At 45.5% G+C, this 27,419-nt stretch overlaps 9 protein-coding genes across 9 annotated transcripts; 5 read left to right on the top strand and 4 right to left on the bottom strand.

The window, feature by feature from the left end:
* Positions 1-702: 702 nt before the first annotated feature.
* BHQ10_002017 (uncharacterized protein) lies at positions 703-1,921 on the bottom strand (the record flags this gene model as incomplete). Its single annotated transcript, XM_040874117.1, has 6 exons — positions 703-985; positions 1,063-1,189; positions 1,251-1,271; positions 1,341-1,506; positions 1,571-1,756; positions 1,844-1,921. 6 exons carry the CDS (start codon positions 1,919-1,921, stop codon positions 703-705), a joined length of 861 nt encoding a protein of 286 aa, XP_040730522.1.
* Positions 1,922-2,522: 601 nt separating this feature from the next.
* BHQ10_002016 (uncharacterized protein) lies at positions 2,523-7,172 on the top strand (the record flags this gene model as incomplete). The annotated part of the gene is made up of 11 exons (XM_040874116.1): positions 2,523-2,772; positions 3,010-3,076; positions 3,135-3,288; positions 3,344-3,629; positions 3,686-3,976; positions 4,038-4,151; positions 4,213-4,423; positions 5,154-5,297; positions 5,367-5,480; positions 5,546-6,546; positions 6,679-7,172. 11 exons carry the CDS (start codon positions 2,523-2,525, stop codon positions 7,170-7,172), a joined length of 3,126 nt encoding a protein of 1,041 aa, XP_040730521.1.
* A 1,234-nt stretch (positions 7,173-8,406) lies between these two features.
* Positions 8,407-9,284, top strand: BHQ10_002015 (uncharacterized protein; the record flags this gene model as incomplete). Its single annotated transcript, XM_040874115.1, has 3 exons — positions 8,407-8,941; positions 9,015-9,158; positions 9,223-9,284. 3 exons carry the CDS (start codon positions 8,407-8,409, stop codon positions 9,282-9,284), a joined length of 741 nt encoding a protein of 246 aa, XP_040730520.1.
* A 1,415-nt stretch (positions 9,285-10,699) lies between these two features.
* Positions 10,700-11,825, top strand: BHQ10_002014 (uncharacterized protein; the record flags this gene model as incomplete). Its single annotated transcript, XM_040874114.1, has 3 exons — positions 10,700-11,008; positions 11,076-11,170; positions 11,252-11,825. 3 exons carry the CDS (start codon positions 10,700-10,702, stop codon positions 11,823-11,825), a joined length of 978 nt encoding a protein of 325 aa, XP_040730519.1.
* A 987-nt stretch (positions 11,826-12,812) lies between these two features.
* BHQ10_002013 (uncharacterized protein) lies at positions 12,813-15,339 on the bottom strand (the record flags this gene model as incomplete). The annotated part of the gene is made up of 7 exons (XM_040874113.1): positions 12,813-12,944; positions 12,998-14,400; positions 14,453-14,506; positions 14,559-14,675; positions 14,736-14,859; positions 14,919-15,117; positions 15,179-15,339. 7 exons carry the CDS (start codon positions 15,337-15,339, stop codon positions 12,813-12,815), a joined length of 2,190 nt encoding a protein of 729 aa, XP_040730518.1.
* A 2,893-nt stretch (positions 15,340-18,232) lies between these two features.
* On the bottom strand, positions 18,233-19,871 carry BHQ10_002012 (uncharacterized protein; the record flags this gene model as incomplete). Its single annotated transcript, XM_040874112.1, has 4 exons — positions 18,233-18,793; positions 18,861-19,139; positions 19,250-19,701; positions 19,751-19,871. The coding sequence occupies 4 exons, from the start codon at positions 19,869-19,871 to the stop codon at positions 18,233-18,235; spliced, it is 1,413 nt and encodes a 470-aa protein (XP_040730517.1).
* Positions 19,872-20,421: 550 nt separating this feature from the next.
* On the top strand, positions 20,422-22,013 carry BHQ10_002011 (uncharacterized protein; the record flags this gene model as incomplete). The annotated part of the gene is made up of 3 exons (XM_040874111.1): positions 20,422-20,889; positions 20,939-21,610; positions 21,687-22,013. The coding sequence occupies 3 exons, from the start codon at positions 20,422-20,424 to the stop codon at positions 22,011-22,013; spliced, it is 1,467 nt and encodes a 488-aa protein (XP_040730516.1).
* A 522-nt stretch (positions 22,014-22,535) lies between these two features.
* BHQ10_002010 (uncharacterized protein) lies at positions 22,536-24,333 on the top strand (the record flags this gene model as incomplete). The annotated part of the gene is made up of 4 exons (XM_040874110.1): positions 22,536-23,003; positions 23,082-23,218; positions 23,277-23,923; positions 23,999-24,333. The coding sequence occupies 4 exons, from the start codon at positions 22,536-22,538 to the stop codon at positions 24,331-24,333; spliced, it is 1,587 nt and encodes a 528-aa protein (XP_040730515.1).
* A 482-nt stretch (positions 24,334-24,815) lies between these two features.
* On the bottom strand, positions 24,816-25,688 carry BHQ10_002009 (uncharacterized protein; the record flags this gene model as incomplete). Its single annotated transcript, XM_040874108.1, has 3 exons — positions 24,816-24,932; positions 24,996-25,100; positions 25,170-25,688. The coding sequence occupies 3 exons, from the start codon at positions 25,686-25,688 to the stop codon at positions 24,816-24,818; spliced, it is 741 nt and encodes a 246-aa protein (XP_040730514.1).
* Positions 25,689-27,419: the final 1,731 nt, after the last annotated feature.

Here is a 27,419-nt window from a genome sequence, read left to right as displayed (position 1 = left end):
TGACGCCGGTAATATAACCACAATGACAATCTCTTTGTTCCATCACGTACGATGTTCCACCAATTGTTGTTGAAATGATCTGGTTTCGGATAGTGTACTGTCAAGGGTTTCTTTTTATTATCCTAGGATGTGTACTTAGTAAGGAGCCTGGAATAGGTTGACTCGCCTTGCTCAATAGGGTCCTGGACTGCAGTGTAACTGCTCGATGTGCACATGGCGATGACCATCGATCGGATTCGATAGTATCCACGGAAATCTGTACTATTGTGTATTTCAAGCATGTATGAGGTTCTACAACAATCGCAAATCGATTGCGATGCTGGCAGTGTATTGTCCTTCTTGATGAGCTCGCCTTAATTGTTGGCACGCGTCGTTCATCACCATAAAAGCTAGTTAGGATTGCCAATTCTCTAACAAATCAGCGGTACTGATGAAACGATATAAGTTTGTATATATACATGCTTAACGAGATTCTAGCTCATAATGTATAAGATCAAGGACTTCTTAGCTTCATAGTCCACAATAGTTTTTCAATAAAAAGAGTTCAATTAGCCTAGGCATGGTCCAACAACTATTTGGCCAGCAAGCATTGAATTCCTTTCTCATCATTCGCGCTGATTTACCTCTAAAATTTGAGACAGATGCTCCATATGTTACTCATCCTCACACGCGGAGCAGACAATCCTCGATTCGCGGGTTGGCTCACGAACCGTAATCATAAAATCCTCTGCCATTCTTCAATCCAAGCTTACCGTTCTCGATCATGGTATGGAGATACTCTCGAGGCTCAATAGGAAGACCCTTTCGCGAGTCTGCATAGTGTTTTTCAATGTCCAGCACAACATCCAGCCCAACAACATCCATTAGCTCACATGGTCCTCTTGGTGTTTTCAAGACGTCTTTGAAAATGGCATCAATCTCTTTTGGGGTTGCGACACCCTCATGAAGCGCAAGGAGAGTTTCTCGTTTAATGGCCGCCCAGATTCTGGACGCCGCCAAGAACATTGGTTAGTTTTCGTGTATTGATAACTTGTGGCGGGRACAACTTATAGTACAACTCACCGGTTATAGATGTATCCGATTGATGTAGATTTGACATGATAAGGCGAGAAACCATGCCCCTTGCATCGCTCGAGCATAAATTCAATTATTGATGGATCGGTCTCATCGTGTCCCATAATCTCAATCGCTACATGTAGACATTGAGTTCAGTTGAAGTATATATTTTTTAAACATTGGAATTTACCTACCTGGAGTCTCCGGTGGCCAATCTTTGTGTGCACAAAGTACGAAATTAGTATTCAAGGTTGTCATCAGATTGGTGCTCTCGTTAGACTTACAACAATGAGCGCTCAAGACTCGGGACGAGTGATTAAGAGACAGAGTTTCGATGATTTCACTGATCACATAGCTGCTCGAATTAGAGGCAATTATGGTCTGCTCTGGAGCCAAAGCATCAAGTTCGCCGATAACCGTTCGCTTTAATTCGATGTTCTCCGGGACGCACTATCCATAAACAGATCGAGTAAGCAAAAGATCAAAGTGGGCTATATATGTCTCTTCCACAAACCTCAATTGCCAACCACGCGTTTTTCAACGCTGTACTCAAGCCATGAGGTGAAGAGGTGGTAATTTTTCCCCAGTTCTTAGAAATAGCAGTTGGTGATGCGCGCAGTTGCTGGACGTATTCGACGCCTTCTGAGAGTTGTTTGTCTTGCCGGTCAATCAAATGCACAGGCTTGCCAGTACTGGACCACTACTAAGATCAAAGTGACCATCAGAAAAATCAATTCATGCATCCTAATACCCTAAACTTGATTTTTTATCATGCACCATCACATACCATGTAGGCTAAACGTCTGCCTTGAGTACCAGCCCCGAGGATTACCACAGCCTCTTGCAGAAGTTTTGAGCGTGCCATTTTTCTTATGTCGTGCTGATTCTACTCAATGAATTGAAACATTTCTTCAAGTATCGATGATTTATAGAATTACTCTCCATGTGATTTTTGTATTAGGTAGTATCGGATCCGATCCATCGGATCCGATCCAGGAATAATGAGTCCTGATTTGCCATTGATCAATTACGCTCCCCGCACTAATGCGTAGCTCATCTGAATTCTACCTACCTGCTGGAAATGAATTAGTTGTGTCCACTTCCCCGCTATTTCATTCGTGAATCGCACGGAGCATGGTAGATCTGGGGCGGCACGTAAGGCGCACAGACATACATCATGTGAGTGACGGACGAGACGCTTCGCTGATCAGCAAGTGGCCATTCGACGGCGACGGCACTGTCCCACAATTTCGGATCCGATGTCTACAATTTTCGTCTTTGGCCTTGATCTCATTTCCCCAGATGCCAGTGGACCATTCCCCTTGAATGAGGGGAAGCTTGGCACGTACCCTGTAATGCAACGACTATTTAACAGCGAGGTCATCTCAACTTCTCGACTCTGTTCACAGTGACAAACAGTCAGGGTTCTGCTGGTCCTATATCCATTACTGAAACTCTTTATCACAATGGCGTCTTCTCCCACCCACTCCGACACAGAGAAGCCCAGTACGAGCGCCATCGAAAATGGAATTCACGATCCGCTGCACTCCAGGGAGAGGGAGAACAAGCTTCTACGCAAGATGGACATCCGGCTGATCCCTATGCTAGCACTTTTATATTTGCTGGCCTTTCTCGATCGTGGAAACATCGGCAATGCAAAAATCGAAGGAATGTTGACTGATTTGCACATGACAGGACAGCAATACAGCCTCGCTCGTACGATATGACCCAGCTGTTTTTGTGTGATGGATCAAAATACTAATCATCATTCAGTGACGGTGTTTTTCTTTACATATGTTGCGTTTGAACTACCCAGCAACTTGCTATTGAAAAAATTGAGGCCTTCACGATTGTTGCCCCTTCTTATGTTAGCCTGGGGCATTGTCATGGTATTTATTCCATTCCTGCGTAGATAAATCACATTTCGCAAGATCCTGACATTTCCCTACATAGACATTGATGGGAATCGTACAGAACTATCATGGCCTGCTGATATGCCGTCTTTTTTTGGGCGTGGCTGGTATGTCCGTTATCGTAACTACAACAATTAACCTTGAGGCTCCAATGACTGACATCAGTATTTACCACACAGAGGCTGGTCTCTATCCTGGAATTGCCTATTATATCACCCTGTGGTATCCCCGTGACCGTGCTCAATATCGTCAGGCTCTGTTCTTCAGTGCGGCCAGTGTCGCTGGTGCCTTTTCCGGCCTTTTAGCGTATGGAATTGCTGTATGTATCCAATCTCTTGAACAACCATCCCTTTTAGTAACTTAGATTACTGCAGAAAATGAACGGTGTCGGCGGATATGCTGGCTGGCGTTGGATCTTCATTCTGGAGGGTCTCTTAACAGTTGTAGTCTCACTCATCGCACCATTTGCAATTCACGACTTCCCGGAGACCGCAAAATTTCTTACCGAAGAGGAGAGAGAACTTGTTATTACCATGCTGCGTAACCAGACGACCAATGAAGGATACGTCAATTCTGATGCCATTCAAGAAGAGTCCAAGTTTCGAGCCCGCTACGTGATCGATGCCTTAACCGATTGGCAGATTTATCTAGGCTTGTTCAGTGCGTATTCAACTTACCTTTTTGGTGACTATCCTCTAATACTATGTCGTATCTAGTGTACTGGGGTATCACTTGTCCACTATACGGCATCTCTTTTTTTCTTCCTTCCATCATCAAAGACTTGGGTTACACCTCATCCACAGCACAGCTACTCACAGTGCCCATCTACATCACTGCCGCTATAGTCGCTATTGGCGCTGCCTGGCTATCCGATCGCAGAAAACAGCGATCTCCGTTCATTCTGTTTTTCATGTCGCTAATTGCCATCGGCTTCATCATCGTGATTGCCTCCTCAGGACGTGGAGTTCCGGGTGTTGTCTACTTGGGAGTCTTTATCGCAGTTGTTGGTACGTTATGCTATTTCTACGTGCTCGGCAAATCTTAACCTAACGCATCTGCTCTTTTCAGGTATCTATCCTGCTTTTCCCGGCAACGTCACGTGGATCGCAGTCAATCTCGCTGGAGACTACAAACGAGCTGCTGGGATGGCATTGCACATTGGTTTGGGTAACATGGCTGGAGGTGAGATTTGCTAAGCATACTGGTTCCTGGCCAAAGGCTAATTTTTTTTCGTGCTCGACAGCAATGGCATCCAACTTCTACCGTGGACAGGATGCGCCCAAATACATTCTCGGCCATGCCTTGGAGCTCGGATTTTGCATCGCTGGGATAATTGCCGTGCTTATTTTACGCCGGTCATACCAGACTATCAACCGTCGGCGTGATCAGATGGACGTATCTCAATATGATGCCAGCCAAATGGCGCAGATGGGCGATCGGTCGCCCTTGTTCAGGTACATGTTGTAGGCTCGGACTTTGTATTTGGAATTACCTACGTAAGAGAAGAGGACCAATTTTCCAATACCCAGGTCTAATACTTAAATATCTATCTCCTTCATCACCGGGGAGGGACCAAGCATGGAAAGTACAATACTTGATTGTATATTAGGACCTATTAACACAGTAAAAATTAAAATTGTACACATTAAATCTACTGATCACGTTGAAACGGATAGAGAAACTTGTTCAGGCAATAAATATCTTCATGTTAGACAGCAGCTATCATAACCACAAAGGTCGTATTTAGCCCGGACCCTGAGATTTATTAGCTCTTCAAAACCCGAGGTGCGCGTGCGCGGACTGTGGAGTCTCCGGACTTTCCACTTATGTCACTCTCCACTCTCCAGTCTCCACTGATCCTTCCTTTCTTCTTCTCGTCTTCATCTACCTATCTTCCTACGTAAAAGCCATCATGAGAGATACTCCACCCTCCGCCATCAAAGATCATCTGGTCCCTCGGCGCACGCAATACTCAAGCTGCGATGCCTGTCGCAAATCTCGCGTGGCGTGCGACGCAATGAAAGGGCGCTCCGCTCTGACAAATCCGACATGGATGAACTCTTGCACTCGCTGTCAAAACCGCGGTCGCCATTGTACCTTTGAGGTAATGAGCTCTCGAAACAGGGAAATAATGGCATATTAATCACAGCCGCAGTGGATTGAGAAAGCTGCGTTGCCTAATAGTAAACGAAAATATGATGTCCTCAGAGACGTTGTCGAGACTGGATCAACTTCACCAGAAGCGCTCGCAACCCCGGAAACTCCGGTCGATCACAGACGCTCGGTTGAGAATCGTAACATGTACTCCATGCCATCCTCGATGGAGAGGTAAGACTCCCTGTTATAGTTTGGTAGCGACCACTGTATTGACGAAACTGAAAGTCCCGCATGTGACAGGCAAAACCCTCCATCGATAGCCGATGACACCCATGAATGGCTGCGAGAAATTTATGAGGGCATCTTTGAAGATGTTTTTGGATCCTGGCTGGGGAATTATAGCTGTCCTTATATGTCTGTGCTGCCTACTTGAGCGCATCAACCATGTGACCGAGCAGATTGGCTGATTATTCTATCAGTTTTCGTGACAATGGCCGACAGGGTCCACAGCAATTAGCTTTGTCTGTTAGCCTTTCTAGACTTTGCCAGGAGTGCGACTACTGGATGAAAAGAGTGCAGGGCCAGGGAATCAATCTGCCGTCTGAGGGAGGGGAATCTCCTGGCGAGATTGATATCGACCGACAGATTAATCATTCCTTGTCATGCGCAGTGTCTGCATTTTCCGCTCGATGGCTGACTCTTAAAGGATTGTCAACATCGAGCGAAGCTTCGGTCATGGACACCGTTGAGAGCCTCTGGAGAGAAGTAAGACGTGACATTCTTCGAGTTATCAATCGTCCTTGTTATCGTTCAGCGTTAACATTGTTTTTATTTGCACTCACACCAATTCCAGCTCGTGTGTCCGAAGAAGAAGAAAAAGACGGTATTCCAGCGCAGTTTTGCGTCCAGGTAGCCTTGCAACAGGTACTCACATTGCGTGCACAACAAAAAAGCCTAGAATTCAACGGATCTAAGGTCAGTTCGATCTCATCATCGGCACTGTCAAATACAACCACCAGCCCAGCACCAGTAACAAGAGATTTTCTGAGTATCGAAAGCATGATCTATTGGGCAGCAATGACTTTTGATACCTCATCATCACTTACGTTAAATACCAAATCCCTGTTATCGCCGGGATTGAGTCCCGGCTTGGATCAAGAGCCATCATGGCGACTCGTTCGCACTTGCACCAATGTTTTCCACGAAGAAACTGAAGCCTGGAGAGCACAAGGGATTCATATCACCGAAGAAAGAGCCAATCAAATCATTGCGTCAGCGGCTTCGTGGAAACTATTCGTGTGGAAAGCCGCGGCGTTGGTCAAAGAAGCTCTCCGAGAGGGCAGGGAAGAGGAAACAGTCCAAATGGCTTTTGATACAGCAGTGGATGCAATCAATCAATACAGCCTTACCTACCATGACTTATTAGCAGCATGTGAGCGCCGAATTCAGTTTTTTGGCCACAAAACGAAGCTCCGTTGGTGTAAGTCCATTTTGTTCTCCCCCCACCGTTTTTCTTTTCTTTTCTTCTTTTCTTCAAATTTCTCCCTACATCTTACGAGTTCTGTGCCTTCAAATTCTAGTAATCACCCGACCTAAGAACATTCTATTCTAGATGAGCTCCTACTACACTATAATCTCAGCATACTGATTATGCTGGACGCGGTGGAAATTGCCGGTCGCACGGATCTGTTGGAAAAGTTGAAAGTTGTCAAAGCCGATGCGGAAGGAACCTTATTCAATTGCCTCATATTCGGACTGAGTAATCACTATTTTCTTCCTCGAGAGAACAGACCAATGAGGGAAGCTCAGTATAGTATACAACGCGATGAAGATACTGAGAAAGCAGTAGCACATTCGACAAGGAAGGTGCCCTTGATTGCTGTCGACCCTTATCCTCACCATGTTGTTGCCGGGGTGCGAATTCTTTGGAAGGCTGTCGAAAGAGATCTTGAAAACGGCTGGCTCGATCATGGTGTCGCGGAGCACATGCAAGATACAATGCTCAATGCGTTGAGATTGCTTCCACAGGCATCCAAATCTGTGAGGACAGCGAGACAGCAAGCGGAAGCATCTTTTCTTCGATATCGGTATGATTTGAACTCATAACTTCTTAGGATTTTACATAATCGGAATGTTCGCCTATGAAAAGTTGTACACCAAGTTGTCCGTTTTGAATATACTTTGATTGGGTGTACTTTACTTCAATCAGTACCTGCTATCACACGTTACTTGACCATTAAACTTCACTAGTAGACATATGATGCAAACGTCTCGTGATCATCAGCGCACTTCTGTATTCTTGGACTACTTCATTCGTAAATAAAGAGAGCTCACTGTGCTCCTTTGCAATCCGAGCTTAACGTTGTCAAGGGCGCCTAGTGATAGCAATTTCCAAGCTTAGAGGGAGTTCTGTGCGAGGAGTCTATGTACTACGGATCCGGCCACATGGTAATGGTCTCGGATCCGAGATGTCAACAAACACTTCTAAGACGCCTAGAAGATGCGGGAAGCGGAAAGAAGCGCCGAAAAATGAGTCTTAAATAAGAAATACGAGCCGAGACCGAGATCAAATTACCCCAGACTTTGCACATTCTCCCCGCAAAGTAATAATGGCAGGGACCCTACAGATCCCCCGCAGGATAAGACGAAAGACCGATCTCGTGTCATGCTAGATATGAATGATGTTACTCCGCTGACTTCGGATCCGAAAATCTCCCTGAGGTTACTTTCTCGAACGCTTGCCGTGTATGCATGGAGCTTTCTCCAACGTCGTACTTTCATCTATGTTGGAATTCATGCCTCTCACGGGAGAGAAGTAAATGAAGGGGATGTCGATTAGTATGCACAATCGGTGAATGAATGTTGCTGGGAACTGGTATATAATGTGAAGATAGCATCTCATTCAAAATCCACGATAATTTCACATTCAAAGCACTCGCAACATATCTAGTCAACGATCAAAATTTATTACTATATCTTCACTAATGTATTACACAATCATGCTCTGCTCTGCAAAGATTGCATGGTTTGTGGCACTTGGTGCTACTCAAGTCGCGGCGACGGCTCTACCAGCCTTCAATGTCAATCCAGACTCTGTTTCCGTCTCCGGTCTATCGAGTGGTGGGTTCATGGCGGCTCAACTTGGAGTAGCGTATTCTGAAACTTTCAATGTTGGATTCGGAGTCTTTGCAGGTGGACCTTATGACTGTGCTCGTAGCCAATACGTATGTTCTCTAGCCAGCTACAGAATGACGACTGCTGATATATTCTTGTTGAAAATAACAAGTATACTGCGTGTATGTACAATGGATACCCTTCTATCACCATTCCCACCGCCAATATGAAATCCTGGAGTGGAAAACAAATCGCCAGCGTGGCCAATCTCAAACAACGAAAGATTTACTTGTGGACTGGATCTGCCGACACCACAGTCGGGCCAAACGTCATGAATCAGCTAAAGACACAGTTGGACAACTTCGATAATTCAGCAAATGTCTCATACGTTACAACAAGTGGCGCCGTTCACACATTTCCCACGGATTTCAACGGCGGCGGAGATAACTCTTGCAGCCTCTCCACCTCCCCCTATATTAGTAACTGCAACTATGATGGTGCCGGCGCTGCTCTGGAGTGGATTTATGGGTCTCTGAATGCAAGAAATACAGGCACTTTGTCGGGATCAGTGCTCTCTTTTGATCAGTCTGCTAGCTATGGAGCTCCTGGTATGGACACCGCGGGGTATCTGTACGTGCCTCAGAGCTGTGCAAGTGGTGCGACAGTTTGTTCTTTGCATGTCGCCCTGCATGGGTGTCTGCAAAGCTATAGCTCGATTGGCTCCCACTTTATACAAAATACCGGTTACAATAAATGGGCAGGTAAGGGCTCACTGATCAAGCGCATTCCGGAATGTCGCATAAAGTTATTAATATTGGCTGATGTTTGTCCCAGACACGAACAACATGATTGTCCTGTATCCACAAGCCATCCCAGACTATACGATACATACTATCTGGAATGGAGGAGTGCTTTCTAACCCCAATGGTTGCTGGGACTGGGTAGGCTGGTATGGAAGTAATGCTGATCAGATTGGTGGTACGTATCCTTCCCAAGAAACTTTTCACTAATTTAACATGAACTAAATAAATATTTTCCCCAGGTGTTCAAATGGCTGCCATTGTTAGTCAGGTCGAACAGATTGTCAGCGGCTTTCATAGCTAGATAGTAGCTTAGGCGTCCAGCCATATATGTCTATGTCCAACGAAGTCTGTGATATTGGCTTCGGCTTCAACTAGGGTAATTTGGTGACGTACTTGAATAGGTCCCCAAATTGAATTGTACACATCCTGAAATCTAAGTTGAAGTCCAAGGCAACATTCGCCTACCTCTTTTCCCAATTGTAGTTGAGAAGAAAGCCATGACCTCAGCTCTCGGCTGTCTACCAATTCTCCGGACTGCTGCTCATTGGCATTGCTTTAAAAAGGCTCGGTGATATCGTATCGGCTGTGATTAACGTTGCATGGGGATGGGTTGGAAGTCGAAGCATACCTGACTTTGACCTCAGAGTAATACCGGCTCATTTCTCAATAGCTTAGTCACTAGACGCCATCCTCTGATCTTCTTCGTGGTTCCGCTGAACGCACCGTTGAATTAATAAGCGTAGTTCACGGAACGTCAGCCCTGCACGCTCACGCTAATGTCAGAAGGTATTTAGTAGGTAATTAATGTCGATCTGGAGGATTTCTGAAGCCGAAGATTAATCTGGCGGCGGAATTCGGGCTGAAGTTTATCCGAGGCGGCCCGCTCCGCTTCAGCTGCGGTGTTCCTAATTGTTTGGAATTTCCAGGGTAAGAACATGAGACGCACCGTTGGTCATCTAGCCAGATAGAAATGACCTGAGCTCGCAGCCTTGACATATTTATTGTTTGAATATTAGTAAGAGTGAACGAGTACATATTGCTAATAAATTTCTTACGCCCCATATACAAGAAGCAATCTTATTCTAGTCTACCTTGGCGGAAATCGCAACAATGGATGTATAGAACCTGATCTTGAACAACCAGAGCCTCTACCTAGCTGGGGTCTAAATGAATATTTCGACCAATACCTAGAAAACTCCTATCTCTCCACTTAGTTTTCTGCCGAGGGCCGTTCTCCAAAGTTACGCTTTATTTTCTTGCGAATACCCCTGCCCCTTTGCCCATCTAGGTCTAGCAACGGCGTATGTGTGAATGGCGCCCATGTCCGGAGTATAGTTTTCATCAATCTGGGGATTGAATTGGACGATATACTTTTATGCTACTCTATTGATGGTTGAAAGTGCCCATCGCCATCCTCGTAAACGCGGCGTACTTAGTCCGTACCTTTAAGGTTTCTGTAGAACGATAACGTCAACCGTTGATTTGTAATGAGTTCAGAGACATATAGGGGTCTTGTGTGGCTATGAATGTGGTGTATATATACCTTCCAAAGGCTGAATATGCTATTGTCATCCTTGCATCTTACTGTGCATAGATTCCTTGCTCGATTCTATAGGCTCTACTGGATACCTCCGAAGAGGGCGTTGCATATCGTGTTTGACCACTTTTGAATTCTTATCGTCACCAATATTATCTTTAAACTGCTTGAATACCACCATGACGCTTAAATATCTGATTACAGGTGCTACTGGCGGTCTTGGTAGCCGTGTGCTTGCTTACTTGGTTGCCAATGTGCCACGGTCAGAATATGCTGCAACCTCTTCCCAGGAAGCAAATCGAGCCTTGTTTGAAAAGAATGGAATTGCCTTTCGAGTTGCCAACTATGACGACCCTGCAACTCTAGATACTGCTTTCAATGACGTCGAGAACTTGTTTTTCGTTAGTACAGAAAACTTTGACACTGCCGGGCGTATACGGCAGCACCGTAATGTTGTCGAGGCTGCGAAGCGGACGGGTGTTAAACATGTACGACTTCTCTGCTATTTCCGTAAATATCAAAAGATGTGAATGAATGCTTATATTTCAATAATAGGTATGGTATACGTCTCTTGCCTTCGGTGGTCTGCGCTCAGACTCGAAGATTGGTGTACAAAGAGCCCACCTAGAAACCGAGAGGATTCTTCAAGAGTAAGTTCTATGTTGGTCGATTATTGACTTTGCTTTATGCATTTCGTATTGGAGTAACGTTAACACTGTACAATGAAACAGGTCTGGTGTGACGTATACCTCCATCCGAGAAGGCCTCTACGCCGAAATTTTCCCCATTTTCCTTCAGTGGTATCCCGATACCAAGACAGTCTACACTTCAGATTCAACCTCGATGACATTCACATCGCGTGATGAACTGGGCGAAGCAAATGGGAAATTACTTATTCGAGGTGGCTATGAAAATGAGATTATTCTTTTGACTGCGAATGAAGCACTCCATGCCGCCGATCTCGTTAAGATCATTAACGAGACTACGAACCGGCAAGTAGAGTTAACACTAACAACGCCGGAAAAATATGTCGAGTTTCGGAAGGCAAACGATGAGTCCACAAAGCCTGACTCTTATTGGCAACAGATACTCAACTGGCTTGACGGTTTTGCGAAAGGGGATACCGAAATGTCTCATCCATTGATGGGTGAACTTTTAGGAAGAGAGCCTAAGTCTGGAAGCCAGGCAATCCGCGAGCTTTTAAAAGAGAACCCTAATGCTACTTGGCCTGAGACCGAAAAGGGTGTCGGGTGGGATATCGCAAAACAACAAATTTTCCCTTACGAAGCTTTTTGGTGTGTTTGATCCATGTGATGTCGGCAATGGTAGTAGTTATATTACGTCGAAGTATGGTCACCATAGACATTGAGTCGCTCTTGTTCCGATTCTGAGACAACCTGTACCATTTTTTTTTAGGAACGTTGGCAATTACTCCCTTTTATTAGCCTCTGAAAAACGTATTCTTCAGATTTACCCACCTGCTCCTGCCCCTGAGAGAGAAGACAAGGAAGACTTTGAGAGGCTAGAATAAGAACATCGCTTATGGTGTTCGCCTTGTGTCCGACGTCGCTTTTTTACAGTGATATGTTTAGTAATAGTTTACAGGCTTTTACAGGCTTGAGAAGCTTCGGTGTTATCAACGCATGATAAATATTCATTTCATAACTACCGGTCAAGTGCGTGTTTATTGTATATACATAAGATTACATCAATTTGACCGTGCACATATTATTCTATTCAACAGCTACAACGTGTATACCTGTATGTGTATTTGGTAACGGACTGCAGAAGATATGCACATTTACGATAATGCCGAGAACTAAATGGACAAGACTGTCCACGGCTATGTTGGACATGAAAATTGACAGCTCAATTCCACATTACTAGCTTCCATGACGTTAATGCGAATCGCCAGCACAGCCTGGACCTACTTTGCTTCGATTCTTGTGTCGCCTAATTTCATTCTCATCCTACACTACATTGACACTAAGATTGCACGCCTTGTGAATGTCAGATATTGCTCAAAGATAATCTCAAAAGGCGGATGATTGGTAAAACTTACATTGAGAGTACCAAGCGTTCTCAGTAGTGCAGGTCCATCCACTAGGACACACGGTTGGACCTGTGTATCCAGAACCACCACACTGGCCGTATGGCGATGCCGTGGCACTAGCGCCTGACGAGGTCGTTGTAGCCACAGATGATGTACGGGAAGTTGACGATGCTGATGTTGTGCTAGATGTAGTTATAATTGTAGAAGTTGATTTGGATGAGGAGGAAGTTGATTTTGTGCTAGATGTAGTTATAATCGTGGAAGTCGATTTGGATGACGACGTTGATGGAGTGGTAGCGGTTGACGATGTCGTAGTCCCAGATGCTGTTGACGATGGTAGACTGCCACTGGGCTCGCCGTACCATATTCCCCTTCCATTAGTCCCTACAAAGACCCTACCATAGTTGGACAAGTCTCCATTCACAACGTTGGCCGATGACGCCCCAAACCCGTGGGCAGCATCGGAAATTATTTGCCAATTAACACCTTTATCTTCGGTCTTGAACAAGGCAGTGACACCGTCAACAGTGAAGAATCCAAAGATTACGGGATATGATGTTGTGTTTGCCGCTTTACCCAAGCCAAAGCTCCAGCCAGCTGTGCAGCCGCTGCCTATTTGTATAAAGCTTGAGCCCGAGTTGGTGGAATGCCAAAGTCCGGTATCTGTGGAAGCCCAGACGTCGCCAGCAATAGTAGGATGAGCCCGAATTGCATTGACAGCACTGCTGGACCCAAGGCTAACCTGTTTGGTAAAAGTAACACCACCGTCAGTGGATGTGTAGAAGCTACCAGCATATCCTCCGTAGAAGACTGTGTTGTTAGATTTATCGGACGCAATCACTGCTAATGGTGGTAGACCGGACACGGTGCTGAAGCTGCTAGTGTATTTTGAAATGAGAGGACTACCCGAGGTAGGCATCAAAAGCACGGTATCACCATCCGCAGAAAGGGCCACAGCTCCAGGAACTGTACTGGATGATGCAGCATAGTCGGCAGACCAGGTCAAACCATAATCCGTTGAGAGTGAAACAGTAGGTAAAGTTGAACTCGACCCCGCACGCACTATGTAAGATGGTTTGTTTCCAGCGTAGTCTATCCCGTTCGTCGAGCTATAAGTAGGATCGTGGAAATATTGGCTCGGTGCTGTATTCAAATCGACATGATAAAAGCCTCCATCGTCTCCCACGGCGGATAGAAGGGGTGGTCCTCCTGAAGGTGCGATGAGACCAAGCACGGCCATTTCCTCAATACCCACAGCCAGTGACTTCAATGTGATATTGTGACTCGAATCCCATTTCAGTAGGTCATGGCCTCCGTAGATAGTTTCTCCAGTGCCATATAACCAGTGGTTTGAATCAAATGGGTCGATGGCCAGCGCCTCTACCATCCATCCAACACGGACTGGAAATTGAGCGGTAGAGGTATTGTCTTGCAGCCAAGGCGCATTCGAGATATCATAACTGTAGTAGTAATCAATATTCGGATATCCATTCCAAGCCCAGATAGGCGACCATGTCGCACCCGAATCTAAGCTTCTCCATATAAGTTCATCCGGCCACCAACAGTTCAATGCTGCCACCATTACAGTACCAGGAACCTGCAAGTCAACAGCTAGACCGCCATACCCGTAGTATGTACTTGCCATCGGGGTTGGACTGATATCTGTCCAGACGCCTGTTGAGATATTATACTTGTGTACAGTGCCATTCGTACCATCGTACGGGCCGGCGCCATTGGAGTAGGATATGTACAAGGTCTTTTCTTGTGGAGATAAGATGCCCTTGTGAGGCAGGAATCCGTACAGAGGCTCTCCCGAAACCCAAGCCCCTATTGCGAACAACCGTCAAATGGGAGTTACGAGAAGGCAAAATGAACTTACAGGTTACACCGCCATCTTCAGACTTAAAGACCGATTTTCCAGTATCCACAACACCTGACTCCATTAACCCCTGAATTTAGGTATTTTCGGAAGTAGCATGACTTACCGACGAAGATTCTCGGGGTTGGAGATCCTTTAGTCCCAGAGGTGGTGTCGAAGGTCACCCATGCGATTCCCACAGGATCTGATGTATAAGATGAACTGGAATTTTGAAAGTATGTACCTAGGGAGTTTTGAGACCAGTCTTCTTCATGTTAATTGCGGAAGAATCGGACTCTCTTACCAGTCCAGGTAAAGGAAGTGACGTTCGACCATGTAACACCATAATTCGTACTTTTCCACAAACCATGACCACTCCTGGCCCCAAAATAGATGATACTGTTGTCATTGGGATCGACCGCAAGGCGCTAGATTTGAGATCTCAATCCATGATCGACACAACTCTATAAGGCGGAGATCAACATACCTCTCCAACGCCACGACCAGGCATGTTACCTCCTACTTTGAATGGTAATACTGTCTCCTGCCACGTATTACCCATATCTGTCGATCGCAAAATGGAGCCAGGATTGGGATCCCATTCATTTGTATACATGCCGACAGCCAGATACAAGCGCTCGGTGTCTACTGGATCAGTAGCAAGTGCATCAATACCCCAGTTGTGCCTGATCACACTAAATCAGCCTGATCGTCCTACTTTGACCATCAGTGTGGTACCTGACTCACCAGTTACTATTGTTCACCGAGTCTAGTAGAGGTGTCCATGTATCATCCGCATTGAGACGATACGGGCCTCCAATGTCGGTGCGAGCATACGCAACACCTTTAGCTGACGGATTGAAAACGATGCCGGGAGTGAAACCTCCTCCACCTGTGATGGGAAACATACCATATCCGATCAGCTAAGTCGTCTCAAAAGAAGAAGATACACAATCACTGACCTCCGGTCTTTACATTATTCCATGTATAGCTTTGTGATGCGGCACTGCTGACTGAACTAGCCAGCAAGCCAACAGTAAGCACAGCTGTCGTTGCTATATCAAATATCATGATGCTAATCAAGAAGTCAATTGAAGATCGGTTTGAAATACAAGATGCTCAAATTCTCGACTAGGCGGAAAGGAGGACGTTTATATTAATAATGGACACGCCATAGTAGAACACATCAATGGATGAATAGATGTAACAGAAAGATTTCAAGTATTCACAACGAGCCTTAAGTTGGTCACATGTTTCCACTTCGCGATTTTACTTCTTCTTGCCCACTGATGTATACTGGAGTTATTGGTGGATAAAAGGTGAAATTCCACCGTGGGCAAGGGTTATATAACCGAGGGAAATGAAGAACGAGTCCTGTATAGATCTAATAGATGGATCGTGGATTCGATGCACAAGAGAGGGATCAGATTTGATAATCAATTCAGAAATACTCCGGCCAGTCCGCATTTCGATCACGAATTTTGTGTGGCTTTGATCAAAGGGGTCTGACTGGTGAAGACTGCTGCGCGCTCACCTAGTGTTGTTGCATTCAGCGCGGATACTCGGAATTAGCCCTTTGATTGCTTCCAATTGTCGAATGTCAAGATCACACGCAATCCTATACCAAACAGTTCTTCTTAATTGTTTATTATATCCTGGAAGAAATTTGCGGTACTACTGACGATAGAGCGCTCATTACTCCACTAGGCATCATACCCTACGTCAAATTTTGTACTGGAAAACCAGTAGTTTCTTTGTTGTGAGTACTAGAATTAGTTTCCAGTTGTGTTTTCCTACTTGAATCCTTAAGCTTTTGGAAATGGGATTATGATGAGATACTCGATGACAACGTCTCCCTTTTTTTATTCTGTCTAGCGCCATCACTGTTGATTTTTTGACACATGATTTAGCAAGCTCTGAAGTCAAAAATGCCGACAACCCGCGACAGCATCTGTGCCATGTCCAACTAGGTTGTAATGGAAGATGTAATCATTTTAGGGGATGAGAGATACCAAGTATGCAAATAAATCCTCGGCATTTCGTCGTTTTCACTTCAAAGTTACCAATACCATTCGTTTCGGGACCTAGCACCTTCTTCAACGCAGATAATTAGTGTAACAGAAAGCCTACTATATTTAACACAGCTAGCCAGCGCTCATTTGTCAGAATAGCACATCTCCATGATGATAGACCTCATAACTTATCATCAACCGTCGTAGTATCAAAATCTTCATCAGTGCGCTGACTTTGTTCACTCACACTGCTGTTTATTATCCTAATTGTGCTCCAAAAATACAACTCTGACAAATAGGCAGGCGATCCCTGATCTTGAAGTGTTCCTCGCTTCCAGCTCCGCAACAGAAATACCTCCTCAAAATCCAGGGAAAGTAGTCTTCAATCACCCAAGGAATACACGACTGTAGCACCCAATACACAACGGTTAAAATTGATATTTGATATGCAATCGAGTGGGAACGCCAAATATGTAATTGAATTCGGCTAAAGTGACAGATTTACTTGTGCCAGGCATAAAGAGCCACACTAATATGACTGCAAGTGCGTCGAGCCCTCTTTTTTCGTCAGTATTTTCCGAACAAATGTTGTCTTCTAGATTATTTGGGTAGGTCAAGACTAACGCGAAAAGGTAAAGAAGGCGCATTTGGCCTAGATGGACTTGAAATTGGGGTACTGTGAAAGCGAAGGCCCCTGCCAGAACAAAGTTTACTGAGCAGCTAAGAGACATGCCCGCCTCTTGAGATTGTTTCAGTTTGTTTTGGCGTTTAATTTTGCGCGAAGAGGTTTAAGGGGTTGATACACACCACAGTGGACCATAGGAAACATCTTACTCGAGTACAAAAAGAAACATCACCTCCGACGGGCACGGTCTATAAACAATGTCAGAAACGCGAGGAGTTCCAGAATAGCTATTTTCAAGGCCTCCGGCTCTCTCTAAGCACAGTCAGCCTACCGATCTCACAGCTGGGAACTGAAAATGTCGGACAACCCTACGACCAAGACATAAGGGAGACTCATAAATTGGTACAAGAAATCGCTGAGGACTACAGAAAATACTACAACAATTTGGCCCGGCCGTATAATAGTCCGAGCAACACAATAGTGAGAAGGACTTCCGAGCATTTCAAGCGCGAAAGACGGCGGCCTGAGATAGAGAATGCGAATGCTCGATTCCGCAGCAATGTTGGCAGCATCCAGATCCTACTTTCCGTCGTACAGTTGTGTGTGAATCCTAGCAATCTAGGAAGTCAATGCGAGCATGTGTGACTAGACCCAGCAAGGGCGACGAGATAGTCGAGCAAGCGAAAGCAACCATTCTTCACATAAGAGTCGTAGGTTGCGAACAATCGCAATGAATAGTTTTGATAGCTAGCTTGATTCATGTGTACATATATCAATGATAGGTCTTATTTTCTACCAGTAATTAATCAATCCACCCGCTATATACATTGGTGCTTTTCTACTTTTTTTTTGGCGATTTGTTATTCCCGCTATGTACTATGGGCTTAGTGTTTTTCAGTGAGCTTTTCATGAAGGGCGATATCTGCGGGCTGTAAGACCCTGGGTACGAAGTACTTCAATCAAACCTTCGCTGCATACAATGGCATTAATGAATAACTCGGTAAGTAGCTTTTCTCTATTCCTTCTAACAACCACGTGGAGCCTTTATTGAAATCAAGGTATTATTCGATATCCCTTTTCTAGCTCAGTTGGATTTAACATTGGTTTACCAACAAGAAAAAGATGAGTTGGTGACATGAACAAAATACATCTTGTTTTAACGTGTCATATAGCATAGCGGTAATCCGGTCGTCTCTCCATACCAGGGGCATGAGGTATATCTCCACGGTCTAGCTTGCCATTTAAATGAACATAATACTGTCTTAGACCCAATGAAGCTAGCATGAATACACCTTGAGTCACGCCACAGGTGATTAACGCTGGCACATATACTGGTGCGTCTTGTGTACGGAATGATACCGACGAGACAATACCAGCGATATTCATAGCCATGTAGTTCAGTCCCAATGCAACAGCTCGGCCAGTTGTTGTTGGTACATTTGAAGCTAACCACACAGGAATGATGTTGCTAGGGATAAAAGTGAAGCCGGTGGTAAGGAAAGTCAAGAAGTAGCCGACGCCGGGTCTGGAGTCTAAGTCGAGAGTCCCGAGAAGGATCCACCCCAGTAATGAGATGACAATTGTGCAGGAAGCAATGATGGACCGTTGTTGTAGTCGGTCAGATGCCCAGGTTGCTGAAATCTGGATAACGGAGGCTACGAGATTTGGCCCGATGGTGTAGAGGTTAGCCTTGACAGTATTATTGGTGAGACGTTTAATGAGGGTCTGCCAAGAAGGAAGAAAATTAGATTTAACAAGGAGCTTCAACACATTGGATTGCAAGAGCACCTACTGGCAAAAAGTTGGAACTGCTCGCCACCCCAACACCATACATCAAGGCGAGAAAGGCAAATGCCCAAGTGGGCCAATGTAGAAGCTGGGCTTTGGCATCATTCCATCGGAAGCGATCATCGCGCTCTTCTGTGTCCTCGGCAAGGCGCCGCTCGGCTAACTCTTTCTCTCCTTGGGAGTACCATTTGCTTTTCTGTACACTCCGGGGAGCAAAAAGGAAGAGGAAGATGGCGCCTGCAATGGTTATCGAACCTTCGATCAGAAATAGGTACTGCCAGCCCTAAATTGTCACTCTTCCTTAGCACAGTGACAAATTAAACTGATACCAATGTGGAATCATTGATATTGGTGTTCAAAACTGAGCACASGAGCCAGTAATTGGGATCTTACATATAAACCACCATTCCAACGAAATACGCTCCAGGAGATAAGACCGCTGACTGCGCCAGCAATGAAACCCATCTGCCCGATAATTGACACTCGAACTCCAATTTCGTTACGCGTGTAGAAAAGTGTAAGATAGTAGACCTCGCAGGGTTTATATGCAGCCTCCGCCGCGCCCATGACAATGCGAGTCGCCATGATACCGCCGAAGTTTGTGGCTGCTGTTGATGCCATCGTACAGACTCCCCAAACACAAATGGCAAGCGGAATTATCACGCTCGGATTGAGGCGTTTGGCAGCAAGAGTCCATGGAACATTGAAGAGAGCGTAAGGGATATAGAAAAGAACAAGTAAAAGCGAGTACTGATTGCCGACTAGTCCTAAGTCTTTCTCCAAACCGTCCGTCTTTGCATTTCCTAGATTCGCGCGATCGAGTGTATTCGTGAAGTAGGCGATACCTAGTGTGGAACTGTTAGCCTGAATTTTTGGGCTCGAACTTGTACACACATAATCCTGGAAGCACTAAAAGATCAGTTTTTCTAAGAAGTCGTCTCCGCAGAACGGTTTCGCTAGCCTGGGAGCTTTCGTTCACAACGACATGCTTTTCATCATCATTATTATCATCCATGGTGCCTGCTATTTGTACGTTGGTTGATTTACAGTAGAGCGACTTGTTGATCTAGGCAAGGACGTATTTTCAATATATATTCCAAGTCAAACTGGATATACTACACCAGAGCTACCTACTTATGCCAAACACCAGGAGTGGGTGCAATTGCGCCATAGCGGAGTAGTGCTTTATTCCTGACAACTTATCTACAAGTTTGAATAAAGAGATTACCAAAAACACTTGATACCGGAATTATGAGAAATTAGATGGCCCAGAAAATGAGTCCCCGACTCCCCGAGAGCTTACACTCTAAATCGTACATTAAGTAAGTTCGAGGAAGTGGGGTGATCGTTCTAGCTTCTGATTACGAAGACTTTTGTGGGTTTAGCAAGTAATAGGGTTGGATGGAGCCTTGCCACACTGGTGTTCGAATCAATTATGCCGAAGTCGGGGTTTATGATCTTTAGGGCTTGGTACAGATTGCACGCCGTCTTATAAGGTATGGCCTCCCACTACCGAGCTCCTGCCTCAGGCAAGGGTTTTCTAACCTTTTTCATATATCAGTGTCATGACAGATCTGGTGGCAGACAGGCCATTAAGCATCCCAGAGGAGCTGGAGAGCAACAGCAATCAACAATATGAAACGGCGCTCATCGTTCAACCTCGGCGCCGGATTTCTGGAATTTGGAATTGGCGATATACTCTAGGAATTGCAGGGCTCGCTGTTCTCTTTTCCCCATTGACCTCGGTGGTCAGTTGGCTAATTCCGGGAGAGATACCTATCGACCCTACTGACTATGCTCTACGAACGAGGCGGGTATTGCAGTCATCGCCGCTGATCGATGGACATAATGATTTGCCGTGGCTGTTACGAGTCGAACTGCAAAATCGTATCTACAACGGACGCTTCGATCCAACACAGCGTCTACTAGGTCATACCGACATCAATCGCATGAAGCAGGGTTTAATGGGTGGGCAATTCTGGAGTGTCCATGTCCATTGCGACAAGGCGCAAAAGCACTTCGATGATCCGTCGGTAAGACAATATTGAACCATTCGGCAATACCAACTGACGGTAGTCTCAGTGGCTGGTACGAGACACGTTGGAGCAGATAGACGTCGCCAAACGATTTATTGCCGAGTATCCAGATGTGTTTACGTACTGTACCACCCCTTCATGCGTACGCACTGCTTTCAAGTCCGGCAAAATATCCAGCATGCTCGGTATCGAGGGCGGCCATCAGCTGGGAGGTTCTATAGCTTCGATTAGGCAAGCCTACGAACTAGGGGTACGGTATATTACAACGACGCATAATTGCGACAATGCATGGGCCACATCGGCGTCAACAGTAGCGGCAGGAGGTAGGGATCAGGGACTCACGACATTTGGTGCCGCCTATGTGCAAGAGATGAATCGACTTGGAATGATGCTCGACTTGTCACACGTGTCCCATCAGACAATGCGAGATGTTTTGTCAATTACTCGGGCACCTATTATCTTCTCTCACTCGGGAGCTTTTGCAATCACACCACACCTACGTAACGTTCCAGATGATGTGCTTCGGAGCGTCCGCAGAAATGGTGGCATCGTGATGGCCGTATTTGTTAACCGATTTCTTAACATGGAGGAGCCTAGCGCAGTGACAATCCACGATGTCGTCGACCACATCTGGCATCTGGCCGATGTCACAGGCTGGGAACATGTCGGCCTTGGCTCCGACTTTAGTGGAACGCCGCACACACCGGCCGGACTTGAGGTGCGTGTTCTTGGATGCATGTATACGAAGTGATCCACCCTTCTTCTCATCAACTAACTATTCTCAATACAATTAGGACGTATCAAAGTTTCCGGACTTGGTTGAACTACTCATGGCTCGCGGGGCGACAGATGATCAAATACGACTCCTCGTTGGTGAGAATTTACTTCGCGTCTGGGCGGACATTGAGCGACGAGGACGGGAGATCCAAGCAGAGGGTTCCAGGCCGATCGAGGACGAGTGGGAAGGCCGAAAATGGCACACACATTACAGGAGTTCACCCTATATGTATCGGTCTACTCGGGAGAGAGCTATCAGGGAGGGATGGGGCGAGCCTAATCAGTTCAACGTGGGCAAAACGGGCAAACACGAGCAGATTTTCAAGGCCGATGACGATATCTGACTGGTCAAATATTTTCTAAAGAGACAACTCCTGTGAATTTTCGCTACGAGACGCTTGATACCCGGGGAGAATAGATATTTCSGAGCCATGACTCTGATCGCATGCAAGCTATAATGTATCGCATGTAGGCCCATCATATCGTACGTAGTAAAACATACCTCCGGAATCCAGACTGACAGAATAGACCAGCTAAGGTAGTCAATATGTCGTGATCACAGCAATGATAGCGTGATATCGTGGATCGGCGACTCGGTGACTCCTGCCGCATTTATTTCCTGCTTAGGAAAGATTCGTGTTGGTGGGTACAAGTTCCACTGTCCCGGCAAGTTAGGGCACGTCCTGTAGCCCCTCCTCTTATTCTTTGCCTAGGTAGGGTCAAACTACTCATCGCTCGAGGATCATCAGTCGCCTTTTTTTTTATCTCATAATCGAAGATTGATACTATAATCCTTAAACATAGCGGGCTTTAATTGAGCAAGATTGTTCCTGTAACTTGGAATTACCTAGGTGCCAACCCTCAAAATGGAAACCATGTTTATGTCTTCAGCGTCTAGCAAAAACTGGGATCGCTATTTACAGTTCGCATTGCTTGCGCCAGGAGCTTTGTTCATCCTTTATTTATTATACAACGAGCTGCTTCGCTTTCGCCTTAGAGTTCCCAACCTCCCTGGTCCGCGAGGCTTTCCCCTTGTCGGTAGTTTGCCCTCTCTACGCGGCAAGATCACATCTGACGAGCTGCGTAAATGGGCTCGCCGATATGGCGATGTCTTTCAGATACAACTGGGAAATTCCACGATTGTTATAGTTAACACAACAGTTGCTGCAGAAGCCCTTTTTATCCGCCAGCGTGAGGCTACGAATTCGCGACCTATATTCTATGTCTTGCATAAAAAGGTCCAGCAAAATGGAAAGGTCACGAGCATTGGCACTAGTCCGTGGGATGATAGCTGCAAACGGAGGCGTAAGGTTGCCGCATCGGCGTTGAATCGCGTCAGTGTTGAGAGTTATTTGCCGGCATGTTCCTCTTTATGATCAATAGAAGGGGTTTGTGGCTGACGGGCCTACTAGGTTCTCAATAAAGAATCCAGAGCCTATCTGCTAGACATACTTCGAGATTGCGATAATGGCAACACTGCGCTGGACATTATGCTACCCGCTCGCAAGTTTGCGATCAATTTGAGTCTTACAGTTAGTTATGGGACACGGTGGGCATACCACACCATGAATCTGCTTGAAATTTTTACTGATGCATGAATCGACTAGTATTGAAGATATGAAGGAATTTTCGACCAACGATGTCCTCAAAGAGATCATTTACATTGAAGAAGAAATTTCCCGCCTCAGGGAGACATCTAGCAATTATGACAACTACATCCCTCTCCTCCGACCAATAAAATCTCTTGCCTCTGCTATCGGCCTCGTAAACTCTGAGCATCTCGCATCAATAGGCAAACGACGCCATGCGTATCACGCCAAGCTGCAGGCTAGGCTACGAGATGACATTGCGTCTGGTACTGACCAGCCATGCATCCAGGGAAATGTGCTTCGAGATCCCGAGAGCAAAGGATTATCAGAAGGTGAGTTGCTGAGCATAAGTCTCAGCATGATGGCTGGTGCGGACACAAGTAAGCGAACCCTCATGTGGGCTTGTCTTTTACTGGCACATCGTCCCGATCTTCAGCAGCGAGCGTACCAGGCCATAAAAGAGACGGATCAGACTTTACTGACAAATCCGGATGTGGCGCATTCGCGAGTTGCCTACATCGAAGCATTAACGAAGGAAATTGGAAGGTATTTCATCGTGCTGAGGCTAGCATTGCCGAAAGCAACACATAGTGAAGTTCGATGGAACGGGGCAGTTATTCCTGCCGGGACTATGGTTTTTCTGAATTCATGGGCCTGCTCGAGAGGTACGCAGTTATTATTTCAACTTCATACCTGGATCAAATTCTTTGATCTCAATGTTCTTCGCTGACGCTCCGCAGATCCGGCCGTTTTTCCAGATCCAGATACCTTTGCTCCCGAGCGCTGGCTTCAGGGCGAAAACCAGTCTCATCAACATCAGTACGCGTTCGGTATTGGGGGCCGTATGTGCGTAGCCAGTCAACTCGCGACAAAGGCACTTTATACTGTATTTTTGCATCTCATTGCGCATTTTGAGCTTTTTCCCGCCGAAGATAGTCCAAATTCAGATGCCGCAGATCCGCTGAAAGGTCTGCTCGAAAAGGAAAATTCGAGAGTGACACCGTCTATTCGCCATGTGCGTTTTGTCCCGAGGGATAGAGACATGACGAGAAAGATGCTGGCGGAGAAGTCGTGATGGTGGCGCTATCATCCTGGGTACTATGTTATATTGCGTTGGTGGCATAATGTTGCCTAAGTCGAAGTAAAGTGTACATCTTCAACTGAAATCAATCTGCGCGTTCGCTCTCAACATCAATCGACCTCATTTTATCACAATACAGAATAACATACGCTCTTGGTGATCCTAGGATAGGAAATCCAGACATCAGTTACGATCTTGTTATCAACCACATTCTTACATTGCGTTATTTTTTTGGTTCCGCTCAGCATTAGTGGGCACCACTGAGGTAGCGTCTATTCACCGAATTTATAATCAAATAACGACATGGTAAATCATAATAAAACAATGACTAGTAGAGAATTCCAAGGCATCAAGTTTTGTTCTCGACAATGACCTGCGCGTCCCAGCGTCCGATATGGTAATTCGGGTGACAAAATCTCTCATCAGTCAGGAAATTATTTATACAGGTGACCGGTCAAGTAAAGATAAGCCTCATCTTAGAAAGTAGCGGTATCAAGAATATACCGAACCTGGTACTGAACGCGATTGTAGCAACGGGATAGATCCGAATTCAGGAACTTTCGAGTTCTGAATCTGAAGAATGCGTGAACCATCTAGCTCCGTCGTTTCAACCTGAGTATAGTATGAGGAGGTATCAGCGAGTCGCCCATCCATACATTTGGTGGACGTTTCTCCAGGAACTTGACATCATATTTCAGAACAATAATCGCAATGATCAATTTAATCTCATGGCTCGCGAAGTAACGACCGGGACACGGATGCTAGAAATGATGCTGGTCAGCTTGGGTAATCGAAAAAGCTAGAACATGGATCATTGAGAGGGCACATACTCGGCCGTGCCCGAAAGGCAAAAAATTTTCGCTCGTCTCGACAGCCGGTGGCATTGGCTGGCCGGTGCAAGGATTCAAGCGCAATGGGTCGAAAGTGTTGGCGTCCTTATATATTTCCTCGTCACGATGCATATTGTGCATATCGGCAGCAATCTTTGTTCCCTTGGGAAGTGACACGCCGTTTAACTGCACTCCATTTTCGGCATTTATCTCTCTGATCAGACGTACAATAGGACCAGACAAACGCATACTCTCACGGAGGACATTATCGGTAAATCTAAGATTGTCTACCGCAGGTTTGTTCCATTCGCATCCAGAGCGCTGATATTCCATATTGATTTCTTCCTTCATCGCGTTGAAAACATCCGGCCGGGACAATGAGTCGAGTAGCATATTGACCGTTGTGAAGGTAGATGTATGGATGCCAGCGAAATTCATAGTCATCAAACGTGCGTATATGGTTTCTGGGTCCAGTTCACGCGGTATATCAGAGCGTATGGCCTCGTGAACAAGCCACATAGCGAAGACGTTGTGTGTTTTTGAGAATTTTCCGTAAGTAGCCATCTCCATCTTTGCCTCTTCTAAATAACTTTTGATCAGAGGCATCGCAAATCCCTTGCCGCGCCAATATAAAAACCAACAGGGAATAGAAAGTATCGGACCAACAATTGGTTTGGTCCAGCTAGGGAACACTCGGATAATGGCTGACATTGTGTGGATACTAGTCACATAACGTCTGGTGTTATCTAGATAGCGTTGATCGGCACAGAGAGGGTTTCCAACAGAAACCTCATTGAATGTACGGGTCACTAGCATGAGTACTGTGTGCCAAAGTTCAGCGTCTTTCCACTTTTCCGTATCGCAAACCCAGGTGCTCAGTAAACTCTCTTCTATGGCATGAACGAGACTTTCCGTAAGATTTGGTAACTCCCTGGTGAGAATCTTATGGATGAGCTTAACATGTGCTGGAAAGTCCAGAATATATCCGCATGGCATCGTGTAGAGGGACTCCACGGCATCAAAACCTGTTGCCCTGTGGTCTAGAACGTCTGATCTTTCATGAAAAAACCACCTATGTTGATTCTTCGGAACCAGTACCAGGGGTATAGAGATAGTTGATATTTTCGTCACCAGGTCTTTACTGCTATACTGTTCATGACAAGCCTTCGCGTTAGCTTCCTGGATACAACTAGCGCTTATAGAGTTTCTGTTCTTGCCTTGAAGTAAGCCTCAGCAAAAAGCTGTCTCCCCCTGATAAACGTCCAAAGTTTGGATCGCGCATCGGCAAATACGCCATTTCCTCTACCAAGCCAGAAAACCCTAGATGGATTTCTAGGCCTCGTTCCACGCTTCCATTTGATTCCCTTTCGCAAAGATCGAAGGGTAAATGCCACAAGTGCAGGAATGAAAAATAGACTCCAGATAATTTGTGAAGCCATTTTCTTTTTGGAGCTGGTCTTAGGTTGTTAAAATCAGGAAACAGTTATCAAGCAACACCATACAACAAGGATCTGAATTTTTGGCCGAAATCTACAACAAAATATAGACTTTGCAAGACCTTGCCAAACGCATGGGCTGGTGGCGAAAGTCTTAAATCTTGTAGTTGGGGATCTTTCTTTCATTTCTTTTATTTTAGCTTCATTTGGAATCCATGGATCATAATGTGCATCAGCATACTAGTGCAGTCTTTTCATTGTGATAGACCAAACCAACAACCTTGCTCTCAAATTAGAGCCATTTTATCGCTTCTAAACTTTAAAGTCTTGATCTCAACTTGCCCTTTTCTCAATAAAAGGACTACCCATCATCTTGTAAGCTCGTCAGAAGAGTCCGTCCAGGGGCTCAGTCATGGATGAGTACCGTCTCTTCCTTTGTCAGTCATGCTTTATTTTTCATTTGACTCGCATCAGACGAAGTCTTTGTTCATCTGGCTGTAAGTAGCGTGTCTTTGGGAAATTCCAGAAAGTAGAATTCTGTCGCCTAATTGGAAGAAAGTGGTACGGCAATTTTTTTAGGGGCTTTGTTTGTCGTATTTGGGCACGGAACGCTATTATCAACAAAGAACATCATTACTTCTGTTCAATCAAAGCAAGGAGCTGGGCGCATGAAAATATGGTAAGCTAGTGTGAAAAAAATTACCTATTAATTTGGGTCAGGGAATCGAAGCGGTATTTTTGACATTTCATCGTTCAAGAAGCCCGCGCATGTCTAAAGCCTTCACCATCAACGCTCGTCGAAGACCGGGTGTAG

The sequence above is a fragment of the Talaromyces amestolkiae genome (genome assembly GCF_001896365.1).
Source record: "Talaromyces amestolkiae strain CIB chromosome Unknown scaffold2.1, whole genome shotgun sequence".
NCBI lineage: Eukaryota > Fungi > Ascomycota > Eurotiomycetes > Eurotiales > Trichocomaceae > Talaromyces > Talaromyces amestolkiae.
Note: the sequence above shows the minus strand (reverse complement) of the source record. Positions and strands in the feature narration are given on the sequence as shown.